Here is a 23779-nt window from a genome sequence, read left to right as displayed (position 1 = left end):
GGGCGCAGGGACCTGGCTTCCACCGCCTCCGCGTCGCTCCCTCTCCCTCGATGATTGGTCGTGGGCCCTGTCCATCTGGACTCCAGGTCCCGCCCTCTCCCCACCCCGGCTTGCAGCGGCTCTCACCCGTGCCCGCGGCGCTCGGATCTGCAGGCAGACAAGGGGCTATGGGTGCACCTGCAGGGTCCCGGCCGCCCCGGGGCTGGCCCCTCCCCCGGCCCCACCTCCACCCACCCAGCCGGCCCTTTACCTCGCAGGCTGGGCTCGCCGCCGCCGGACTGTTCCCCCGCTCCTAGGCTCGCCCGCCACTCTTCTGCCCCTCCCTCCTCGCCGCCGCTCGCACGTCTGGAGCGCCCGGGCAGAGCGGGTGGCGCGCCGGGGGCATGCGCTCCATGAGGGCTCTGCAGAACGCGCTGAGCCGCGCGGGCAGCCACCGCCGGCGGGGAGGCTGGGGTCACCCGAACCGGGGCCCGCTCCTGGGCGGGGGCGTCCGGTACCACTTCAGTGAGGCCGCGGCGCAGGGCAGGGGGACGCCGCACAGCCACCAGCCGCAGCACACCACCGATCAGTAAGGCTCGCGGGACAGGGGCAGGGGACAGGCTGGCTCCCACTCCGGCGGTCGTTCTCGCTCGCTCCCTGGGAGTGCCCTTCCCCAGAGAGCGCCTCTCACCTCCTCTCCGAGCTCACTAGCCTGCGATGCCTTTTCCTTTAGATGTGGGGCTTTGGGTCCGCCGCGCTCGGGCGGCCAGGTGCCGTCCGCCCGGGAGGGCGTTTGGGCAGGTCGGTCTTCGAGATGATGCCTGTCCAAGGTGCGTACTTAATTGGGAGCGCAGATGGGCGCGCAGTGTTGCTTGGTGCCAGAGTCTGAGGGCAGGGCCGAGGGCACACCTGCCCATCCGCATCCCCTCTTCTTTCTCTGGTCCTGGTGTTTTAGGGAAGGTCGTGGGTATGGAACAGCTTCCTGCCCCAGGTTCAAGTGCACTTGGGTCTGTCTGTGTGGTGTTTCTTGTTCCTGCGTGTCGTCAGTGGGGAATGTGTGGTGCGCGTCATTGCCGATGCGCACGCAAGTGCGTATGTGTCCGGCGTAGTTTTGTAGCAGAGCTTAGCCGTTGAATATCTTACATGCAGGCAAAACACTCATACCAAGTTTCCAAATGTGGTGATTATTCCTGAATGAGGAAAATCCGTGAGACACAGATTTTCCAAACCAGAGTCAGAGCTCTTCCGTTGCTCATTCTCCCTGAACTGAAGAGTTTTCTCCTTCGGGCCTATCTTCAACCCAGGGAGTCGACGGCAGCCACCACCACCACCACACTGCCCAGGCAGCAGGGTGAACAGTATTGGAGAGTGATAGGCTCTGGGAGTGTGGCACCATGAGGTAGAGGGTTTTCTGTGTTTGGAAGGTAAAGGAGGGCAGCAAAGAGGAAATACCTTGTAATGCAGATTTATTTTAAAATACTTAGTTTAGGGCTTGAGAGGTGGCCCACTCATTTAGAGTACTTGTAACTCTGGCAGCGGACCTGGGTTTGATTTCCAGCACCCACATGAGGACTCACAACCACACTCCCAGGCTTTCGCGTGTGTGCATTCATATACATAAAATAAATCTTTTAAAAACATTTAAAAATAAAATACCTAGCACTATGCATGGTGGCATACACCTTTGTTGTTGGTTTTTGAGACAAAGTTTCTTTGTGAAGCCCTGCCTGTCCTGGTACTAGCTCTGTAGACCAGGCTGGCCTCGAACTCAGAGATCCACCTGTCTCTGCTTCCCAGTGCTGGGATTAAAGGTGTGCGCCTCTACCACCTGGCTTTATGAAGTTACTTTTTTTTTTAAATTTTTATTTTATGTGTATGGGTGTTTTGTTTACACATGTGTTTGTGTACTGCATTCATGCCTGGTACCTACTGAAAGGTCAGAGGAGGGTGTTGGATCCCCTGGAAATGGGGTTACAGATGGTTGTGAGTCACCATGTAGGTGGTAGGAATTGAACCCAGGGCCTCTGCAAGAACAAGTACTCTTAACCACAGAGCCAGCTCTTCATCTCTGGAGCACTTGATACTCTTGAAGAGGGCCCAGGTTCAGTTCCCAGCAACCACAGAGTGGTTAACAACTACCCATAACTCTAGTTCCAGGGGATCTGGGTTATTCTGCCCCCTCAGGGCACCAGGCTGAGTGTGGTGGTGTATAACTAGTCCCAGCACTCAGGAGGCAGAGGCAGGCAGATCTCTGTGAGTTCGAGGCCAGAGTCTACAGAGCCTGGTCTACAGAGTGAGTTCCAGGACAGGCATCAAAGCTACATAGAGAAACCCTGTCTTGAAAAACCAATTAAAAAAAAAGAAAGAAAAAGAAAGAAAGAGAAAGATCCCAATATTAGAATTAGAGATAAATAGTTAATACTGTGATATATCCATATATAGCTTATATATATGTGCATATAATTTAACAAATGTAGAATTATAATATTCATATTCTTTGGTAAGCTATATTTTCCATTTATGAGTTTTATTTTTTAATTAATTGATTTTTAATTATTGTATGTGTATGAGTACCACGTGCTCACGTGGTCAGTGGGTAACTGTGGAGTTGGTTCTTCCTTCTCCCTTTATGTGGCTTCTGGGGTTTCATGTGTCAAACTCAGATGTCCAAGGTTGCATGACAAGCACTCTTTTCTGCCGAGCTATCTTCAGTTTTTTAAATGGCTTTTTAAAGTTTTATGTTTGTGTGTATAGACATTTTGCCTGTATATGTATAGCTGTGAACCGCTTGTTTGCCTTGTGCCCTGGGAGCCAGAAGAGGGTGTCAGATCCCTGGAGCTGGAGTTACAGACAGTTGTGAGCTGTCATATGGGTGATGGAAATCAAACCTGGGTCCTCTGTTTTTTGAAACAGTCTCTTATAGCCTAAGCTGGCCTCAAACTCTTTATGTAGGAGACCTTGAACTAGCCTCCACCTCCAGTTATGCATACCTCTTTTCGATTTGTTTTGAGACAGGGTTCCCGAAGAAGTAGAGTTGCCTGGCCTGGAACTTCCTATGTAGACGTACTTGGCCTGGAACCTTTCTTGATCTTCCTGCCTCTGCCTCCCAAGAGCTATGGGATTATGAGGATATGCTCCTCCTTACTGGGCAAGTCTTCCGACATTGCAGTGGGCATCTGAGACTATGTTACTTTGTACATCCGAAGGATATATTTCTGGAAGTCGGATTGTTGAGCAAAAGAGCTTTAAAGGATCTGGATCTTAACTAGTTGTCCTGTTTGGACACAGTCCGATACAATATTTCCTCTGTTTCCTCTGCTCTAGGAATGGAGCTCAGTGGTAGGACATTGTCTGGCATGCCCAAGGCTCCAAGTTTGACCCCTAGAACCACACAAGAAAACAAAAATAAGGTTTTGGTTTTTTTTTTTCCTTTTCCTTTTAGGTTTTTTCCTTATCTTACTTTTTTTTTCTTTTTCTTTTTTGGTTTTTCAAGACAGGGTTTCTCTGTGTAACCTTAACTGTCCTGGATCTCGCTCTGTAGACCGGACTGGCCTCAAACTCACAGAGATCCACCTGCCTCTGCCTCCAGAGTGCTGGGATTAAGTCATTAGTCTAATTTTTAAGCTGGGCATGGTGGAGCACGCTTTTAATTCCAGCACTCAGAAGGCAGAGGCAGGTGGATCCCTGAGTTCGAGGCCAACCTGGCCTACAAAGTGTGTTCTAGGACAGCCTACACAGAGAAACACTGTCTCAAAAAACTAAGAAAAGAAAAAAGAAAACAAAAGGTTTTCTAAGTATGATAACATTAATAGGAGAATTTTTTTTTTCTTCCTTTTTTTTTTTTTTTTTGTTTTTTCGAGACAGGGTTTCTCTGTGTAGCTTTGCGCCTTTCCTGGAACTCACTTGGTAGTCCAGGCTGGCCTCGAACTCACAGAGATCCGCCTGGCTCTGCCTCCCGAGTGCTGGGATTAAAGGCGTGCGCCACCACCGCCCGGCTAATAGGAGAATTTTTGAAGACCAAGAAGTCTTTAGATCAATGGTTCTCAACTTTCCTAATAATACAGTTATTATTAGGAACCTTCCTTTAATACAGTTCCTCATGTTGTAGAGACCCCAACCACAAAATTATTTTCATTGCTACTCCATAACTATAATTTTGCTACTGTTATGAATCATAATGTAAATATCTGTGTTTTCCTTATCTGCCTGTCTATCTATCTATCTGTCTGTCTGTCTGTCTTTACTCTTCTCTCATATATTACATCCCAACCACAGTTTCCCCCCCCCCTTTTTTCCAGTTCCTACCCTGCACCTCTTCTCTCCCCCATATCAGCTCCTCCTCCTTTCCCTTCAGAAAAGGGCAGGCCTTCCAGGGCTAGCAACCAAAGATGGCATGTCAGGTTATAATAAGACTAGGCACCTCCCCTCATTAAGGCTGGATGGGCCGGGCGGTGGTGGCGCACGCCTTTAATCCCAGCACTCGGGAGGCAGAGCCAGGCGGATCTCTGTGAGTTCGAGGCCAGCCTGGACTACCAAGTGAGTCCCAGGAAAGGCGCAAAGCTACACAGAGAAACCCTGTCTCAAAAAACCAAAAAAAAAAAAAAAAAAAAAAAAAGGCTGGATGGGGCAACCCAGTAGAAGGAAAAAGGTCCCCAAAGCAGGCAGAAGAGTCAGAGACAGCCCCCACTCCCACTGTGAGGAGTCCCACAAGAAGACCAAGGTGCACAACCATACATATGTGCAGAGGACCTAGGTCAGACCCATTCAGGCCCCCTGATTGTCAGTTGAGTCTCTGTGAGCCCCTATGGGCCTGGTTAGTTGATTCTGTAGATTTTCTTGCAGTGTCCTTGACCCCTCTGGCTCCTTCAATCCTTCCTCCCCCTCTTCTTCAGGGTTCCCTGAGCTCCACTTAATGTTTGGCCGTGGGTCTCTGCATCTGCTCTTATTACTTTCTGGATGAAGCCTCTGATGATGATTGTGCTAGGCTCTGGTCTATGAGTATAGCAGAATATCATTAGGAAGCATTTCATTGACTTTTTTTTGCCAGTTGTGTTTGGTTCTAATCCTGGGTTGTCCAGCAGCTGGTTCCTGGCCATCCAGGCAGTGTCAGTCATGGGCTCCCTCTCCTGGCTTGGGTCTCAAGTTGGTCTAGTCATGTGCTGGTCACTAGTACAAGTTCTGTGCCACCTTTACCACATCTTGCAGGCAGGACTAACTGTAGACAAAGAAGGCTTTGTGGCTGTGTTGATGTCCCAGCCCCTCCACTGGAAGCCTTGCCTGTTACAGAAGATGCTTGGTTCAGGCTCCGTATCCCCCATTACTAGGAGTCTTCACTAGGGCCACTCTCATAGATTCTAGGGAGTTTCCATTGCATTAGGTTTCTACCTCAACTCCCCCCAAATGCCTCCTAATTCCAGTCGTCTCTCCCAGTACTCTCTTCCCAACACCTGACCTCTCCTGTTCCCATCCCCACCTTGTCCCCAGTCCACCCACGAAATCTATTCCTTTTCCCCTTCCCAGGGAGATCCATGTCCCCTTTTGGCTCTTCTTGCTAATTAGTTTCTCTGGGTCTGGATTGTAGCATGATTATCCTTTACTTTACAGCTGATATTCACTTATAAGTGAGTACATACTGTGTTTCTGGGTCTGGGTTACCTCACTCAGGATGATTTTTTTTTCCTAGTTCCATCCATTTGGCTGCAAATTTCATGATCTCATACTTTTTAACACTGTGTAATACTCCATTGTGTAAATGTACCACATTTTCCTTATCCATTCTTCGATTGAGGGACATCTAGGTTGCCTCCAGTTTTGGGCTATTATGAATAAAGCTGCTATGAACATAGTTGAGCAAGTGTCCTTCTGGTAGGATAGAGCATCCTTTGGATATATGCCCAGGAGTGATATAGCTAGGTCTTTTTTGTTTGTTTGTTTTTTGTTTTTTGAGACAGGGTTTCTCTGTGTATCTTTGCGCCTTTCCTGGAAATCCCTTTGGAGACCAGGCTGGCCTCGAACTCACAGAGATCCGCCTGCCTCTGCCTCCCAAGTGCTGGAATTAAAGGCATGCGCCACCACTGCCCAGCTAGCTGGGTCTTAAGGTAGATTGACTCCTGATTTTCTGAGGAACCACCATATTGATTTCCATAGTGGCTGTACAAGTTTGCACTCCCACCAGCAGTGGAGGAGTGTTCCCCTTGCTCCACATCCTCTCCAGCATGAGCTGTCACTTGTGTGTTTGATCTTAGCCATTCTGACAGGTGTAAGATGGAATTTCAAAGTCGTTTTGATTTGCATTTCCCTGATGGCTAAGGATGTTGAACATTTCTTTAAGCATTTCTCAGCCATTTGAGCCATTTGAGATTCCTCTGTTGAGAATTCTGCTTAGATCTTATCCCATTTTTCAATTTGATTATTTGGATTGTCCATGTCTAGTTTCTTGAGTTCTTTATATATTTTGGATATTAGCCCTCTGTCAGATGTGAAGTTGGTGAAAATCTTTTCCCATTCTGTGGGCTGCCATGGTGTCCTTTGCCTTACAGAAGCTTTTCAGTTTAATGAGGTCCCATTTATTAATTGCCTACACTATTGGTGTTCTGTTCAGGAAATTGTCTCCTGTGCCAATGCATTCAAGGCTATTTCCCACTTTTTCTTCAGTCAAGTTCAGAGTATCTGGATTTGTGTGGAGGTCTTTGATTCATTTGGACTTGAGTTTTGTGCAGGGTGATAGATATGGATCTATTTGCATTCTTCTATATGCCAACACCCAGTTAGACCAGCAACTGATTGAAGAGTTTTTTCCATTGTATATTTCTGGTTTCTTTATCAAAAATCAGGTGTCCATGGGTGTGTGGATTTATGTCTGGGTCTTTGATTCAATTGCATCGATCAACCTGTCTGTTTTTTATGCCAATACCAAGCTGTTTTTAATTACTATAGCTCTGTAGTACAGCTTGAAATCAGGGATGGTGATACCTCCACAAGTTCTTTTATTGTACAGGATTGTTTTAGCTAGCCTGGGTTTTCTGTTTTTCCTTATGAAGTTGAGTATTGTTCTTTCAAGGTCTGTAAATAATTGTGTTGGGATTTTGATGTGTTCTTTTAAGGCTTGCAAAGAAATGTGTTGGAATTTTGATGGGGATTGTATTGAATCTGTAGATTGTTTTTGGTAAGATTGCCATTTTTACTGTTAATCCTGCAGACCCATGAACAGGGGAGATCTTTCTAGCGTCTGAATATTTGTGTTTTCCGATGGTCTTGGCGAACTCTGTGAAAGAGAGGGGGTTGTGACCCACAGGTTGAGAACCACTGCTTTGGGTGGTTTAGGAGTTTTCTAGAAGTGGGAGTGAACTTTGGGGTCTAAGGGCCTTCTAGTATATGTAGGTTGGTCATTGTTATTGGAGGTCCATGTGTTTTAGATACTTTGCTCAGTCTAGGGAGAGAAAGATGTGCCAAGCACAGGGACCCAACAGTGGCGTGGGTGAGCCACCTGACATTCATTAGGATGTGTGTGAGACATACTAGCAGCATAAACAATATCTGGAGATTTAAGACAGCTGCCACAGGGTTGGTTACATTTGGCCTGCACCTTGAGAGCCAGTTGAAGAAGAAAGTCATGAAGGGCTTATAGTATGAGCAAAGGCCACAAAGCCTCATCATGTCTGTCCCACTGAGGAAGTCATGATTGGGGTATGGAGTTAGTTAGCATAACCACCATAGGGAAGAATGATAAAGACTTGGGAAATTGGTGTAGTTTTAAAGAGTGGTAGATGCCATGCTAAGAATTGAGAACTACCCAGACATGAGAGTGGGGGGGAGGGGGGATTAGAGGAAATGGGGGTAGGTTTGATAAAAATACATTATATATGTGTGAAATTATGAGAATAATAATAAAAGAGCTAGCCATGGTTATTCATTATCATGCTTGTAATTCCAGCACTTGGGAGGCAGAGATGATCGTGTGTTTAAGGCCAGCCAGGCTACACAGCAAGACCCCATCTTAAAATCCTGTCCCAACAAAGAAAAGAAACCAAAAACACTCTCCATGAGATTGCCATCATCCTGCACACAGTTGCGTGCGACCTATAGACTGTCCAGGGTCACCAGCGTACTGAGCAGAATTGGCTTCTAAGGACAGTACAGGCAGGTGTACGGAGAATTTATGGATGACGCCCAGCATCCCAGCATCTGCAGTCTGAAAGGCAGTGTGCACAGAGCAATATGCACATTCTACTGGAGTCAGGAAGGTTCTGAGGCTGAGCTAGCAGCTAGGTCCTGATTATTCAGTACTTGGACCACAGGATGACTGAGAACTGTTAAAGTATTTGTACTGTAAAGGAGAAGGAAGAAGAAGAAGAAGAGAAAGGGATAAAAGGAACTTAATCTGTAGGCACTGAGGATTTTGTTTTGTTGTTTTTGAGACAGGGTTTCTCGGTATAGCCTCGGCTGTTCTGAAACTGCTCTGTAGACCAGGCTGGCCTCACACTCACAGAGATCCCCCTGCCTCTGCCTCCGGAGTGCTGGGATTAAAGGCGTGTGCCACCATGCCTGGCTGGCACTGAGGTTTTTGTTTTAATATTTATTTTTATTTCTATTTATTGGGGAGGGTTGCCCATGAAGGCCAGAAGAAGGTATCTGATCCCCTGAAGGTACAGGCAATTGTGAGCTGCCTGCTCAACATGCGTGCTGGGAAGGGAACTCAGACCTTCTGCCAGAATAATGGGTGCTCTTCACTGCTGAGACATTCTCAAACTCTTGTTTTTCTTGTGGTCTCGGGTAGCTCAGGCTGGTCTCAGACTCACTGCGCAGCTGAGGATGACCCTGAACTCCTGATCTTCCTGCCTCTACCTGCCAAGTTTTAGGATTATAGGAATGTGCCACCTCACCCAGCTATACCACAGGATTTTTTGTTTTTTCGAGACAAGTTTTCTCTGTGTAACTGTGGCTGTCCTGGAACTCGCTCTGTAGACCAAGCTGGCCTACAACTTCAAATCAGGGATTGCCCCTGCCTCTGCCTCCCGAGTGCTGAGATTAAAGGCTGCAGCCATGCACTACCATGCCCGGCTTTAGGATTTTGAGTGGAGAAATGCTAAGTTTCAGAATGGCAGCTGGCGTGGCTGGCAGAGGAGTACAGTGGCAAACTGCGGGCAGGAAGCTGACGATCGGCTTACTTTATATTGGAGTTTATCGTGGAGTATGGCCTTAAGCCTCACACCGCCTATCCACATAAAGTAGACCTTTCTACCTTTATTCCATAGACAGGGAGAAGCAGGTTAGCAAATGAGCTACCTAAGTCATATAGCAATTAGGGAGCTAAGTAGGACGCTTTCTAGGACACTATTCTGTACAGGAGAAAAGAGGGTGGATTTGAGAGAAAATGTGAAGATGGAGTCATCCAGTGTTAGTGACCAATCCAGATAGAGTGTGGGAACAATCAAAATAATTCTGTATTTCAGCGTGGCATCCAGGTGGGTATTCATGGACCAACCCTCACGAGAAGAGACATCTCGCGCTGGATGTGTTCAGTTTTCAGTGTGTATGGGACATCTAGAAGTGGAATTATCTATAAGGCAGCTTGAAATAAAGATCTGAAAGTTCAGAGTTTCTTTTAAAAGAAAGCTAGAGAGTAAGATTTACAAGATCTCAGGCTAGAAGCAAAAGTTAGGATTACAGACTGTCAGATGGCTCAGAGGAGGAGCCTAGGATGACAGATCCATGTTCCGGGAGGCGGAGAGGGAGCATCCTCAGGCTCCTGCTTCCTGCCTCTTCCCCCAAACAGTGATGCATCAAACAGCGGCATGCTGCCTCGACTTGGTGACCTGCTCTTCTACACCATTGCTGAGGGACAGGAACGAATCCCCATCCACAAGTTCACCACGGTAAGTGACTGCCCGTTCAGAGAACCTGATTCCTTAGAGTCTCTGGAACACGAGAAAAGGCTGGTTGACAGTGCGGGGCAGCTCATGGGTTGTTATGTGAGGACAGAAACACAGAGGGATGATGGCTGCCTGGGAGCCAACACCGTCATCCTTCCCCGAAGTCCAGAAGATAACACCTTTTGTGGAAAGTGTCAAGAGACTTGTTGACCTTTAAAGCTGGTCCAGTTCCTCTTTGCTTAGTACCCAACCCATTTGTTCTGCCTATTGTAGTAATTAAGGTTGAGTGATTTGAGTATCTATTGGGAAAGATTGAGGAATAGATTGCTGTCCTTGGCTGACCTGACCAGGCCTCTTCTTTCCCCCGAAGGCCCTGAAGGCCACTGGACTGCAGACGTCAGACCCACGGCTCCAGGACTGCATGAGCAAGATGCAGCGCATGGTCCAAGAGTCCAGCAGTGGTGGCCTCTTAGACCGAGATCTCTTCCAAAAGTGAGAACCCCAGAAACGAGCATTGCCCCCAGAACTGTTCTGTAGGAGGAAGAGTCTTGGGAATTAAACAGTTCAGCCCTTCATTTTGTTTTATTTATTATACAAGCAATACATACTCATTATGAAAAATAATATTTTCTTCTCTACCCAGTCCTAGCCCCTTTCCCAAACGTAAACATTAACAGATAGTGAGTGTGTTCTAGAAAATGTCCTGTGTTCACGTACATTTATGACTGTATATATTAGGACTTCTCAACACTGAAGCCCATATGCTATGCTTATTTTGATTTTAATATTTTTCTCATTATGTCTTGGGATATCTTCCTGTGTCTTTAGAACCTCTCATTTTGGAGGTTAGGAAATTTAAGCCTCGTGAGATTAAAATGACATGCCAAAAGTCACACAGCTGTTAGTCCAAAACCAGATGAACACTCACAACCTTCTTTATCCACAACCTCCATGGCTCCTGTCCCAGCTGTTCCTCTCCAGCCCCTAACACACTCGTATCTGGGATCCAGGTGTGTGAGCAGCAACATTGTGCTCCTGACTCAGGCATTCCGAAAGAAGTTTGTCATTCCTGATTTTGAGGAGTTCACGGGCCATGTGGATCGCATATTTGAGGATGCCAAAGAGCTCACTGGAGGCAAAGTGAGGGCCAGGGAAATGGGGGTGGGGCGTGAGGGCTCTGGGCCAGATACAGAGACTCCTTGGGGCTGGGGATTCAGTGATAGAGGATGAGAAGCAGAACCTCCAGAAATAAGGACAGGGTTCCATGTGTTTCTACATGTGACTCTAACAGCGAGTGGTAGGATCTTAGGTGTTTGTGGACATGGATGGCAGAAGCTAGGCTTGGTGGCACAGGCCTATGATCTCGACTCTCGGGAGGTTAAGGCAGGATCAGAAGTTTGAAGTCAACTTGGGTTTCATAGGGAGACCCTGCCTCAAAGTAAAGATATTCAATCGAGCCTTCAAGGAGATTTACAGGGACTGAACCTGAAAACCCAGCCCTAGAACTGCCTCCTCCTCCCCACCCCCAGCTGAGGACAGAACCCAGGGCCTTGCACTTGCTAAGCAAGTACTCTACCGCTGAGCTAAATCCCCAACCCCACCATTATTATTATTATTATTATTATTATTATTATTATTATTATTATTATTATTTTAAATGGTCTATCCCTCCAGGGTTTTACTGCTATTCCTCCAGGGTTAGGGCTACAGAGAGGTAAGGTTGCCAGGGAAGGCTTGGGTGTTTCTGGAAGCAGTACACAGAAGGGAACCCATCTGCCATGTAGGTGACAGAATTTTAGCTTCTACCAAAGTTTATGACCCTGAGTTCAGCTGTATTGGTCTCCATATTCACCTGTCTCCCCTTTCTCTGCCTATTCATGCCCAGGTGGCAGCCTACATCCCTCACCTGGCCAAGTCAAACCCAGACCTTTGGGGCGTTTCCCTGTGCACTGTGGATGGTCAGCGGTAAGATACGGGGTGATTCCTGGCTTGGTGGCACATGCCACATGTCTCCCACACTCGGGAGACAGAGGTAGGAGGATCTCTGAGTTCAAGGCCAGCCTGGTCTATAGAGCAGCTTCCAGGAGAGCCAGGGCACTGTAGAGAAACCCTGCCTCAGAAAACAAACAAGGGGGCTGGAGAGATGGCTCAGTGGTTAAGAGTACTGGCTGCTCTTCCAGAGGACCCAGGTTCAATTCCCAGCACCCACATGGCAGCTCACAACTGTCTGTAACTCCAGTTCCAGGGGATCCGATTCCCTCATACAGATATACATGCAGGTCAAACATCAGTGCACATAAATAAAAATTAAAACAAACAAAAAGAGCTGCTGGGTGAGAGGAAGGTGCTGCAGGGCGCAGGTGCAGGGTGCAGGTGCAGGGCGCAGCTGCAGGTGCAGGGCACAGGTGCAGGGCGCAGCTGCAGGGCACAGCTGCAGGGCGCAGGTGCAGGGAGCAGGTGCAGAACAAAGCCCAACCCCTTCTATGGGGCCTCTCTGTCTCCAGGCACTCTGTGGGCCACACGAAGATCCCTTTCTGCCTGCAGTCTTGTGTCAAGCCCCTCACTTACGCCATCTCCGTGAGCACCTTAGGCACTGACTACGTGCACAAGTTTGTGGGCAAGGAACCCAGTGGTCTGCGCTATAACAAACTCTCCCTCAATGAGGAAGGTGAGCATCTCCAGGGCTCATGCTTACCCTCTGCCTTTTCCTTAGCCCTGCACCTCACCTCCTCCTTTCTTTCTTTCTTTCTTTCTTTCTTTCTTTCTTTCTTTCTTTCTTTCTTTCTTTCTTTCTTTCCCCTTTCTCCCATCCAGGTAGGAACCAGACCCAGCGCCGCTTAGCTTTGGATTGGGAGCGATGTTAAGTGAGCTTTCGTGAGTGACTGACAAGACTGTGTGGTTTGTGTTTTCCCAGGGATACCCCACAACCCCATGGTCAATGCCGGCGCCATTGTGGTCAGCTCCTTGATCAAGGTCAGTGCCATTCTAACCTTCTGAAAGCTGATGCTCTCTCAATCCCCCTTATTCCTGCACCCCTGCTCGTCTGTCTGGGGAGACTCGTGGGGTGCTGAGTCCTTTGAGGGTTAATAAGAGGCATGGAAAAATACAACAGGAGGCCGTGTGTTATAAGCTATGGATGTTAGTGAGAGTTATCTCACACCCTCCCTGCCCCCACCTACAACTCTGCAGCCCAGAAGTGAGCAGGTCATGACCCCTGCCCAGGACCAAGAGGCAAAGGCCAAAGGCAAGGGGAGGACAGCACCATCAGGCATTGATTGGCCACTCCTGGGTGAGAGGCATACCGAGAAAAGGGTGAATGGCCAGTCCAGGGCAGCTATTCACGTCACCTGGACCTGTGAGTTGGCCTTGAGCATGGGTGTTAGACAGGCCCATTAGCTGCAGGTCTCTCAGGACTTGAGCAAGAACCTGGGAGCAGTGTGGGCAGCCACACGATGGGGCCAATCACAGCCCCTCCTGGGAAGGTGGTGTTAGGAACCCTCCCCACCCCTCACCCCGGGAACTCGGGTGTCAGAGTCCCCGGAGTGTTGACTCTATAGCTGATTTATGCAGGAAGCAGTGAATCTGGGGGAGGGGACTAAGGCCAGTGTGTCCCGCTGTTCTGTGACGTTCTTTCTACAGTCCTCTCTTTGGGATCTGCCTCATCTGACTCCCTCTAAACTTTAGGTTCAGAGCTGGGGATGAGGTAAGAGCATTGGCAGAACATCTTCCCCACCATCTGTGGAGGCCCTGGGTTCCCTCTCGGGTACTGCTGAAAAGAAGTTATTTCTGTTTCCTTTAACAGTATAGCTGAGGGGATGTAGCTCAGTGGCAGAGCATCTGACCAACTTACCTGAGGTCCTAGTTTCAATTCTGGTAGTGGAAGAAAAATCATTTATCAGCGTAATTGAATATTCAACAGACATAGCCCATTTCTGCCACAGAGGGTATGGGAATCAGGGATAGGCTAGGGCAAGGCTAGCGAATGGGGTATAAAGAACGTGAGCGGGAGCCAAGGGGTGGTGGTGCACACTTTTAATCCCAGCACTCAGGAGGCAGACAGGCAGATCTCTGAGTTCAAGGCCAGCCTGGTCTACAAAGCAAGTTCTAGGACAGCCTGGGCTACACGAAGAAACCCTGTCTCAAAAAAAAAAAAAACCAAAACAACAACAACAACAACAAAAGAAACAAAACAACAACAACAACAACAAAAAAGGAAGTTGTACCATGGTTCCACATGCCTGTAATGCCAGAACTTGGGGGGTACGGTTAGAAAGATCAGAAGTTTAAGGCTAGTCTGGGATACATGAGACCTTTACTAAAAAATAAATAAAATGGGTGTTGGGGATTTAGCTCAGTGGTAGAGCACTTGCCTAGGAAGCACGAGGCCCTGGGTTCGATTCTCAGCTCCAAATACATACATACATACATACATACATACATACATACATACATACATAAATAGAATGGATAGTAGTAATCAGAGATAGGGGTGGAACTTAGGGACAGAACTGGAGACAGGGATGAGGACTTAAGATTGAGGCTGGAAAGTAGGAGTGAGGCTGAGGAGGGGTGAGGCTGGGGAGGGATGAGGCCAATGGATGCAGTGAGGTTATCTGAATCCTCATTCCTTGATAATTTAAATTTTTTTTTTTTTTGAGGCAAGATCTCTCTATGTCGCTGAGCTGCTCTTGAAATCTTTCAGTAATTCTCCTGCCTCAGTCTCCCAAGTGCTGGGATTATAGGCACACATCACCAAACTGGTTAGCAGTTTGGTTTTCTCTGTTACTAGACATATATATACCTGCAGGAAGAAAGGTCTCGGCTATTTAAACAAGAAGGATCCCGTGCCTATAACACCAGCTACTGAAAGACTAGAGGAACACAGGTCCACGACTAACTCACAGACCGGCCTGGACAACCCAGGCCTGTCTCAGAACAAGCCAGAGACACTGTAAAACGTACCGTCCCCAGGAGTGAGGCTAGCGGAGCATGTCAGCTGCACCACGCCCTCGTGGGCCTTCGGTCTCCCATCCGTCGAGGCCGGAGCACTGACTGCTTTCTCTCGCTTTCTCTGCAGATGGACTGTAACAAAGCAGAGAAGTTTGACTTTGTAAGTTCCTTGTGCTCATCTTCTGGCTGACTTCCACATGGCACGCTGGCTTCTACAGCTATCTCCAGTGCCTGGCTTAAGCCAACCTACCACAGAAGCACTAACTCCAGAGGGGTGGGGACCCCTGCTCCCCTGGGTAAAGCTGGGAATAGGACTGAGAGGTTCTGAGTGGCCTGCCGGCCTGAGCTGCATTTTCTAGGGCTCTTTAGTCAAAAGGCATCTGTCTTGCCCTTCTTCTCCTCCAGGTACTGCAGTATCTGAACAAGATGGCTGGGAATGAATTCATGGGGTTCAGCAATGCCACGTAAGGCTGCTTAGAGGACTGGCTGAGTACACTGTACTGCTGTATATGTGTATGCTTGGTGGGGAGGGTTAAGGGGGGGAGAAAGAGAATAGATATCATCTTAAGAAGGAATTCAAGGGGAATTTCGGCCTCCCAGCTTCCTCTGAGCCCATTCATTGGAGAAATAGCGGCCCATTTCTGATTTGCATGTAATGCAGTGTGACAGTTTGTGCCTAAGCCTTAGTCAAGACTCCCAGAGCCAAAAGCCTTGCCATATTCCCTAGACAGAACGGCTAGACAGCTTTGGGTGGGTTTGGTTTTGGTCTGTTTACATTTTGCCACAAAGCTACACCAAGTATTTGCTCAGGTTCAGAAGTTCCCACTGGTACTCTGTGAGATGTTCTAAAGGGCCTGATTCAGTCTGACGGAGGGAATAGAGTTCTGTATCCGGGGAAGGACGTTTCCCCCTTCTCCCTCTACCCACCTCTTAAACGTCAAACACTAAATGTGGTGTTTGCTTCAGATTCCAGTCAGAGAAGGAAACTGGAGATCGGAATTACGCCATTGGCTATTACCTCAAGGAGAAGAAGGTAACTGGGAGAGGCCAGTAGAGAAGGTCCCTGAGAATTGTGCCGCCAGGTCAGGGGGCTGGAGACTCTGTGTGACTCTGGCGTGTGAATTATGTGCTGAAGAGACTGTTCTTCCTTCCAGTGTTTCCCCAAGGGAGTGGACATGATGGCTGCCCTCGACCTCTATTTCCAGGTATGCAGACACTCCCAGGGCCAAGGGAACAGGACAGACAGCCCTCTTTCTCTGGGTTACAGGGTAGACATGCCTCTCTGGCTGCCCTGTGAGACGCGTTGAAAGCTCTAGATGTCAAGAACATCACTCTTCATGACTGTGTCCGTGCCCGCCCTGCCCTTTGACCTCTCCTCTCTCCATAGCTGTGCTCCGTGGAGGTCACCTGCGAATCAGGCAGCGTCATGGCGGCCACTCTTGCCAACGGTGGCATCTGCCCCATCACGGGCGAGAGCGTCCTGAGCGCTGAAGCCGTGCGGAACACCCTCAGCCTCATGCATTCCTGCGGCATGTACGACTTCTCTGGCCAGTTTGCCTTCCACGTGAGTGCTCCCAGCTCAGCTGTCCCTCTGCCACGATCCCAGTGCCAAGAAGAGAGGACGGGGTGAAGCTTACTCCTGCCACCTTCACAAGCATCTACCCGGGCAAACAGGCTAAGAGTCCTTAGGGGAGTTTGCCAAGTCCATCCCATTCCTCAGATATGTAGACCCTTCACATGGCTGACTCCCATCTTAGACCTCACTTCCAAGGAGATGCATGGTTGATTTGTTTGTAGCCTCAGACTCACAGTGATCCTCCTGCCTCAACCTCTCAAGTACTGGAACTACAGTCATGCACTTCCACGGCTGGACTTGTTTCTTGTTTGATTTGGCATTGGGGATCAAACCTAGGTCTTACCCGTGCTGGGCAAGTGCTGTACCACTGACCTGCATCCCCAGGCTGTGGAGGTGTTTCTGATCTCTGTACTCAAACAAAACTGCCTCCTCCACCTCTGTTCAGAGCACCCTAGTCCTTTTCTTTTCTGTGTTTGCTATAATTATTTTATCTGTTTTTGAAGATTCATTTTTATTATGAGGGAGTATGTATGTACAGGTGAGTACAGGTACCCACTGAGAGTATTGGATCCACCACCACCCACCACCACCCCCAAGCTGGAATTTCAGGTGGTTGTGAGCCTGCCAGTTTTGGTGATTGGAAATGAACATGAGTTCTTTGCAAGAACCGTGCAGGCTCTTAATTACTGAGCCACCTATCCAGATACCCCTTTTTAAATATTTTATTATTATTTTTTAAATCCCAGTGCTTGGGAGGCAGAGGCAGGTGGATCTTTGTGAGTTCAAGGCTAGCTTGACCTACAGAGTAAGTTCCAGGACAGCCAGAACTACATGGAGAAATCCTGTCTTGAAAAAAAAAATTTTTTTTTAATTTATTTTTAAGTTATGTGTATGAGCATTTTGCCTGCTTGTGTTTCTGTATACCATGTGCATACAGTGTTCACACAGGCCAGAAGAGGGCAGTAGGATCTTCTGGAACTGGAGTTACAGACAGTTGTGAGCTGCCATGCCGGTGTTGAGAACCGAACCCAGGTCCTCTGAAAGAGCAGCCAGTGCTCTTAACCACTGAGCCATCTTTCCAGCCCCCAAGGTCCCACTTTTAAATTTTAAAAATTTATTTATCATCGGTGTATGTTCACGCATGATGGTGCATGTGTGGAGGTCAGAGGACAACTTTGTGGAGTTTTTTCTCTCTGTCCACCTTTGTGGATTCTGGGGCTCAAACTCAGGATGCTATACTTGCTCAGGAAGCACCTCTGCCTGATGAGCCAGCTTATAAGCCCCTGTTCACTTCTTGTCTCTCTCCTACCAGGGGAATAAAAGTTCGAGAGACCGTTTCCTGGGGCTGGAGAAATGGCGGGGTGTTGAAGAGCATTTGCTGCTTTGGGAGAGGACCATCTGAAACTCTAGTTCTGGGGAACCCACTGGCCTCTTCTGGCCTCCCCGGGCCCCAGGCACACACGCGGTGCACACACACATACACTCCTATATGGAAAGTCAGATGAAATCTCTTTTTGAAGGGAGGTCTGGGGAGCATTTCCTAGATTGAGCACGACACCCAGCTGCGTGCTGTTCGTGTCTTAGCAAGCATCCCCTAGTTGTATTAATTCACGAGGTAGGAGAAGACAGTAGTCAGGGGCAGATTAAAAACCTGAGACGTGGGCTGGAGAGATGGCTCAGAGGTTAAGAACACTGACTGCTCTTCCAGAGGTCCTGAGTTCAATTCCCAGCACTCACAGGGTGGCTCACAACCATCTGTAATGAGATCTGGTGCCCTCTTCTAGCCTGCTGTCATACATGCTGTATACATAATAAATAAATAAATCTTAAAAAAAAAAAAAGCTGAGATGTTGAGGTGGGGTATCTGTCGCCTTGTCTGCGCCATCACTGAGACCCGCCCCCTTGTCCCTCAGGTGGGTCTGCCGGCCAAATCAGCTGTGTCAGGAGCCATCCTCCTCGTTGTACCCAATGTCATGGGGATGATGTGTCTGTCACCTCCGTTAGACAAGCTGGGGAACAGCCAGAGGGGTATCAACTTCTGTCAGGTAAGATGCTCTGTGTGCAGTACTTCATACTGTTTAAGAATAAATCAATGAGCCGGGAGTGGTGGCACACGCCTTCAATCCCAGCACTCGGGAGGCAGAGGCAGGTGGATCTCTGTGAGTTCAAGGCCAGCCTGGTCTACACAGTGAGTTCTAGAAAAGCCTGGTCTACACAGAGAAACCTTGTCTCAAAAAAACAAAAAAGAATAAATTAATGGCAGGCACTATAGTTAAAGCAATTTTGAGCTCCTAGAAAAGGCAAGAGATACGTAAACGAATCCTTTGGCTTCTAATTCTAGAAATTGGTGTCTCTCTTTAACTTCCACAACTATGACAACCTGAGACACTGTACTCGGAAGTTAGACCCTCGACGAGAAGGAGGAGAAGTCCGGGTAAGGAAAACCCCAGGTAGCCTAACGGATATTTCAGAATGAAACATCCCATAACACAGCCGTGTCCCTGGTGAACCATCCATGGCGGAGGGTCATGGGTAGAGCTGGGCATGGGTGGATTCAAAGCCACAATTAATCCCAGGTGGGTTCGCTGTGCATTTCAGAACAAGACCGTGGTGAACCTGTTATTTGCTGCATATAGTGGAGATGTCTCAGCTCTTCGAAGGTAATTCTTCTGTGACTAAATAAATGTGATAAAATACTCTGGGTCAGACATCTTATTAGGACACAACATAGCAAACTGCTAAATGCTTCAGTTTTAGGGTTAGAACGGACACATTGCAATTTAAATGAGTACATGCCTGTTTGTGTCCGTGTGTGTCCGTGTGTGTGTGTGTGTGTGTGTGTGTGTGTGTGTGTGTGTGTGTGATCTGTGTACATGCATCTGTTTGTGCAGCTGCACATTTGTGGGTACGTGTACGTGTGACAGCCAGAGGACAACTTCAGGTATCATTCCTCAGGGTCCATCCACCTTGCTTTCTGAGACAGAGTCTCACTGGCCTTGAGCTCACCAACACATCACACCCCAGGACTTCCCTGTCTCTGTTTCCCACCCAGGCTGGGATTACAGGCGTTGTGGTACCATGCCTGATTTGTTTTTTTTTTAATGTGGGTTGTGTGAATCAAACTCAGGTCTCTGTTCCTCTCGCTTGCTCGCCTGACAAGCACTTTGCTGAGCCATCTCTCCAGCCTCAGGGTTTGTTTGTTGTTTTAAAATCAAAGTGCCTGTGGTGAGGTAAGAACTTCACTCATGGCAGGCACCCTGACTGACTTGGGTATGACAGGCACAGGCCTTGGAAGTGGGGACTCCATCCAGTCCGGCCCAGGAGGCGCTCCAGTGATTCTAGCCTGACGTGGGTAACCCAAACTGCTTTCCTTCAGGTTTGCTTTGTCAGCCATGGATATGGAGCAGAAAGATTACGACTCCCGCACAGCCCTGCACGTTGCCGCAGCTGAAGGTATTTCAAGGGTTAAAGAGGAACCGCAGCGTGAGAGACCCCTTCTCCTCCACGGGGCGCACCCCCCATCATTGTGCTCGTAAAGGGTAGCAGCCAGTTTTGTCCTACAGCTGACAGACAGGTTGTAACTAGGTGCTGGAAAGGAGGAAATGTCAAGGGCTTTTCTCCTCCCCTCTTGGCACAGACTCAAGTTGCCGAGGGTCGACACCCAACGGTTCAGGACCTACCTGTGTACTCTCTCATTTCCCCTCTACCCTATTCCTAGGACACATTGAAGTTGTCAAATTTCTGATCGAAGCTTGCAAAGTGAATCCCTTTGTCAAGGATAGGTGAGTAGGATCGAAGGAGGGTAACCCAGCCTTCCCACCACCCTGCAGCCACTGTGCATATACGTGGAACTATGGTATTCTCCTGTCTTCCCTGCCTAACCGTGATCCTTGTCCCTCACAGGTGGGGCAACATTCCCCTGGATGATGCCATACAGTTCAACCACCTTGAGGTGGTCAAGCTGCTTCAAGACTACCATGACTCCTACATGCTCTCTGAAAGTCAGGCCGAGGCAGCCGCTGAAACCATGTCCAAAGAGAACTTAGAAAGCATGGTGTGAGCACAGGCCGGAGGCAGCTCCCTGCTCAGGAAAAAGCATGAGCTGGCCATACATTTAACGCACAGCCACCAAAAACACTATGGGAAGCTGCTTCCGTGGGGATCAACACAGCCATTTGGTGACAGAGGCCAGTGTTTTCTGTGAGAATTGTAACACCCCATTCCCTCAGCAAAGAGCACACAGAAGAGCCTCAGTGAACACCTGCAGTAGCAATCCACAGAGACCTCGAGGTATAGTTTAATGGTTCCATCCACTCAAAAGTAGCCCAGGTCTTTACACAGGTCCCCTTTTCCTCTCTGAAGAAGTCATCTTGAGAACAAGAGACTTCCTCGGAGAGAATCTAGTCACCATGCATATGTATCTGCCACAGAGTAAGAGACATGAGTGGGAGCCAGAGCGCCTGGCTCTAGAAGTCTGCAGAGATCTGTCCCCTTAGCAGGACATTCTGCCACTGCTGACAGCAATTTTATAGACAGAGAAAGTATTTTGTGTTCAAATAAACTTTAATTACATGATTTTTTTTTCTAAATCCAGTCATTCTTTTTCTCCCTTAAGGATATACAGTTTCATCACCATCATCGATAATAGAATTACAGTCCCACAGGGTCAGACAAAGTCCAAACAATATATATCCCACATACATACTCATGTATTCCACCAGGTTTTCCTCAACCTCAAATACTGCTTTGATTAAGTATATCTTGTGGCCAAAGGGGATGGAAGTTTTGGGTCTGACCAGGCTCCAAAACGGGTCATGTAAAACTCCCCTGTCTTCCCTGAAGCTTCCAACTGTAGCAGATGTGTAGATGGAACCTCTCAAAGACAAGAGTTTCTGGCACGACAGCCCCGCAGGTCCTCCAGTGTCTCTCCACCTTTGGTCACAGCTGTAACTGGCACAATGGTCATGACAGACTGGCTGGGTATCAGAGGTGTGTGCAGGAGATAGACGGACTCAGAGTGTGGATAGCTGCATCTGTGTAGGACTGACGTCTGTGGTGCTGACCTACTGGGTCAGTACAGCATGGACGGAGCCAGAACCCAAGAATCTGAGGTGCATCGGAGAAAAGGCCACCACTCCTCCAGCCAGAGGTAGCAAGCATTTACTCTGGAGAATCTGGTGAACCCCCAAAACAAGTTACATGTGGGTAAGGGAAGGAGAGGTAGTGGCTAAAAGACAGGACCCCGGGACTGGACAGTCTAAGACACCTGGGCACAAGTAGAGGGACCCAAGGAAGCAACTGGAGGAGGAAATTCACCTGATGCTCTAGGAAACGGGCAGTAACGTGGGGGCAAAGTCTGGCTGTATACCTGCTTCCACAGAGCAGGACCAGAGGCAGGTGACTAAAATACTGCGCACAGGATGGATCCCAACTGAACTGTGAGAGAGCTACCAGTTGCTTGCGACAATGTAAAACAGCTTTAGACTCTTTGAACAGAAAGCTGGCCCTAAGCATGATTAAGAGACTTAGATGATGGCCACATTAGAGGCCCTTGGGCACTTCAAGTCCTGAGTGGGTTAGCAGCTCTCCGTCCCAAAGGGCAAAAGCGGGCGTCACTGGGCCCCGGAAATCTGTCTGTAGTGTGTGGATCACAAAGACCTGGCTCACATCCACCAGGCTTAGCTTCTTTGCCTCATAGTCCAGCAGCAGTCCCACTTTCTCTGGCTGCCCAATGCCCTCGATTGGGGCTCTCTCGTTGGCCAACATGCTGTGCCACTTGCGCTGGGCATAGGAGAACACCCAGGACCGATCATCAGCACCGACGCAGCTGTCCCGGGACATGTCCACATCGGCCACTCCTATCCGGAACTGCTGGGAGCGCTTCACGGTTACCTCCCAGTAGTGTCTGCCACTGGTGACCGTGGTGTCCGCGAGCACCACTGCCCACTCCCGGAAGCGCTCCACGTTCAGGGCCACCTTGGTGGGTTCCAACCCCACCATGCCGTATTTGACAGCCGTGTCACTTCTGAAGAGCGCCAGGCTGCTGTGGGCGGTTTTTTCTTCCAGTTTGAAACTGATGCCTGAGGGCAGAGCAAAGGGGAAAAAAAGAAAAAGAAAAAGAAAAAAAAGGTAGTAACAGGTTAGAACCCTAGGGCTGGTTTTGATCTGAAGCGGTCGGGCGATGATGATGGGAAAAGTCAGATGTTAAGAGGGAAAGATCAGAAATGTCGCTTTAGTATAGCAGCCCCGGGGAGCCGCAAATCACGGCGGGGTGGGGGTGGGGAGCCACAGAGGGACGCCCCAAGTTTGGAATCTTGCTAAGCCAAGGCGGCAGACGGGGCAGGAGGAACGAGGGGTGGGGTTCCCCGGGCGCGCTCTGGGGACAACACGTTAATTACTTTGGAGCGAAAGAGCGGGAAGAAACAACCCTACCTCTCCGGGCTCCCCCGGCAGGGAGTCCCCACGGCTTGGCTCCCCAGCGGGGCAAGTTGCAGCGGCGTGCAAAGGGCAGCGCCATCTTCTGCCGCAGCGGCACCGGGCACGCCCCCCGGCGGGGAGGCCGACCAATGGCTGCGCTGCACCCGCAGCACGTGACGCGCGCCGCGCCTGCGTCCTCCGGGCCGGGGTCGCTGCAGAGCGCCTGGTGGGGTTGCTAGCGTGGGTAGGCTGCTTCGTTTCTGTTGTGGAGCGGCGCGTGGGTCCCCTCTCTGCTAAGGAGGACCTCCAGAGAGACTCCGTAGCCGGGGTCCGCCCTGTGTTTGCTTGGTTTCCAGTCTCTAGCCCTGGCTGTCCTGGAGCTGCGCAGACCAGGCTGGCCTCGATCTCGTGGAAACCCGCCTGCCTCCGCCTCCCGAGTGCTGGCATTAAATACAGGGCTGTGCCACCATGCCTGGCAGAATAAAATAAATGTTTGTTTTTGTTTTTTTTTAAATGGTTTAAACCAGGGTAGTGTGGCGCACGCCTTTGATCCCAGCACTCGGCGAGGCAGACTCAGGCGGATCTCTGTGCGTTCCACGCCAGACTGGTTCTGCATCCTGAGTTCCAGGACAGCCGGCGCTCCACAGTGAGACGCTGTCTCGAACCTCCCCCCTCCTCCCACATTTATATGTACACACATAATAAAAAATAATAATAATAGCTTAAACCTCTGTTTCCCAGAGCCTCAGCATTCTCTGTAGACAGAATGTGTCTACATACGTGCTGACTGTTTTTGTATCCTTTCTCTTTCTCGAGACAGAGTCTTGCTATGAAGCCTTTGCTGGCCTCAAACTTTGATTCCTCCGGCCTCAATTTCCCAAGTGCCAGGTTATGCTTATTATTATTATTATTATTATTATTATTATTATTATTATTATTATTATTATTATTATTATTATTATTAGTGACAGGGTCTGGCTGTCCC

General features: G+C 48.9%; 2 protein-coding genes and 1 non-coding gene across 4 annotated transcripts; 2 read left to right on the top strand and 1 right to left on the bottom strand.

Moving 5' to 3' along the window:
* Positions 1-383: 383 nt before the first annotated feature.
* Gls2 (glutaminase 2) lies at positions 384-20940 on the top strand. Of its 2 annotated transcripts, none has more exons than XM_059245205.1 (18): positions 384-568; positions 9755-9854; positions 10222-10343; positions 10862-10991; positions 11737-11816; positions 12356-12519; positions 12766-12824; positions 14929-14961; positions 15207-15265; positions 15768-15834; positions 15956-16006; positions 16189-16365; positions 18291-18422; positions 18719-18811; positions 18976-19037; positions 19754-19830; positions 20096-20159; positions 20281-20940. In XM_059245205.1, the coding sequence occupies exons 1-18, from the start codon at positions 384-386 to the stop codon at positions 20435-20437; spliced, it is 1812 nt and encodes a 603-aa protein (XP_059101188.1). In that variant the 3' UTR covers positions 20438-20940. The 2 variants fall into 2 exon arrangements, with proteins under 2 accessions (XP_059101188.1, XP_059101189.1); XM_059245206.1 differs by lacking the exon at positions 384-568 and adding an exon at positions 677-809.
* Trnap-agg (transfer RNA proline (anticodon AGG)) lies at positions 14189-14266 on the top strand. The gene has a single exon. It is a non-coding gene; the product is annotated as a tRNA-Pro (tRNA).
* Spryd4 (SPRY domain containing 4) lies at positions 20922-22911 on the bottom strand. The gene is made up of 2 exons (XM_059245207.1): positions 22810-22911; positions 20922-22457 (listed from the first exon to the last, which is right to left on the bottom strand). The coding sequence occupies exons 1-2, from the start codon at positions 22892-22894 to the stop codon at positions 21919-21921; spliced, it is 624 nt and encodes a 207-aa protein (XP_059101190.1). The 5' UTR covers positions 22895-22911; the 3' UTR covers positions 20922-21918.
* Between the last annotated feature and the right edge of the window lie 868 nt (positions 22912-23779).

Source organism: Peromyscus eremicus, chromosome 18 (genome assembly GCF_949786415.1).
Source record: "Peromyscus eremicus chromosome 18, PerEre_H2_v1, whole genome shotgun sequence".
Classification (NCBI taxonomy): domain Eukaryota; kingdom Metazoa; phylum Chordata; class Mammalia; order Rodentia; family Cricetidae; genus Peromyscus; species Peromyscus eremicus.
This window is presented reverse-complemented; position numbering and strand designations above follow the sequence as displayed.

What these genes read in the sequence shown, in the direction of transcription:
- Gls2 (XM_059245205.1), top strand. Translation starts at nt 384, where the DNA reads ATGCGCTCCATGAGGGCTCTGCAGAACGCGCTGAGCCGCGCGGGCAGC. An exon ending in GATGTCTCAGCTCTTCGAAG is followed by an intron (nt 19,038 to 19,753) that starts GTAATTCTTCTG and finishes GCTTTCCTTCAG; the next exon opens with GTTTGCTTTGTCAGCCATGG. An exon ending in AATCCCTTTGTCAAGGATAG is followed by an intron (nt 20,160 to 20,280) that starts GTGAGTAGGATC and finishes TGTCCCTCACAG; the next exon opens with GTGGGGCAACATTCCCCTGG.
- Spryd4 (XM_059245207.1), bottom strand. Translation starts at nt 22,894, where the DNA reads ATGGCGCTGCCCTTTGCACGCCGCTGCAACTTGCCCCGCTGGGGAGCC. An exon ending in TGCCGGGGGAGCCCGGAGAG is followed by an intron (nt 22,458 to 22,809) that starts GTAGGGTTGTTT and finishes CTCTGCCCTCAG; the next exon opens with GCATCAGTTTCAAACTGGAA.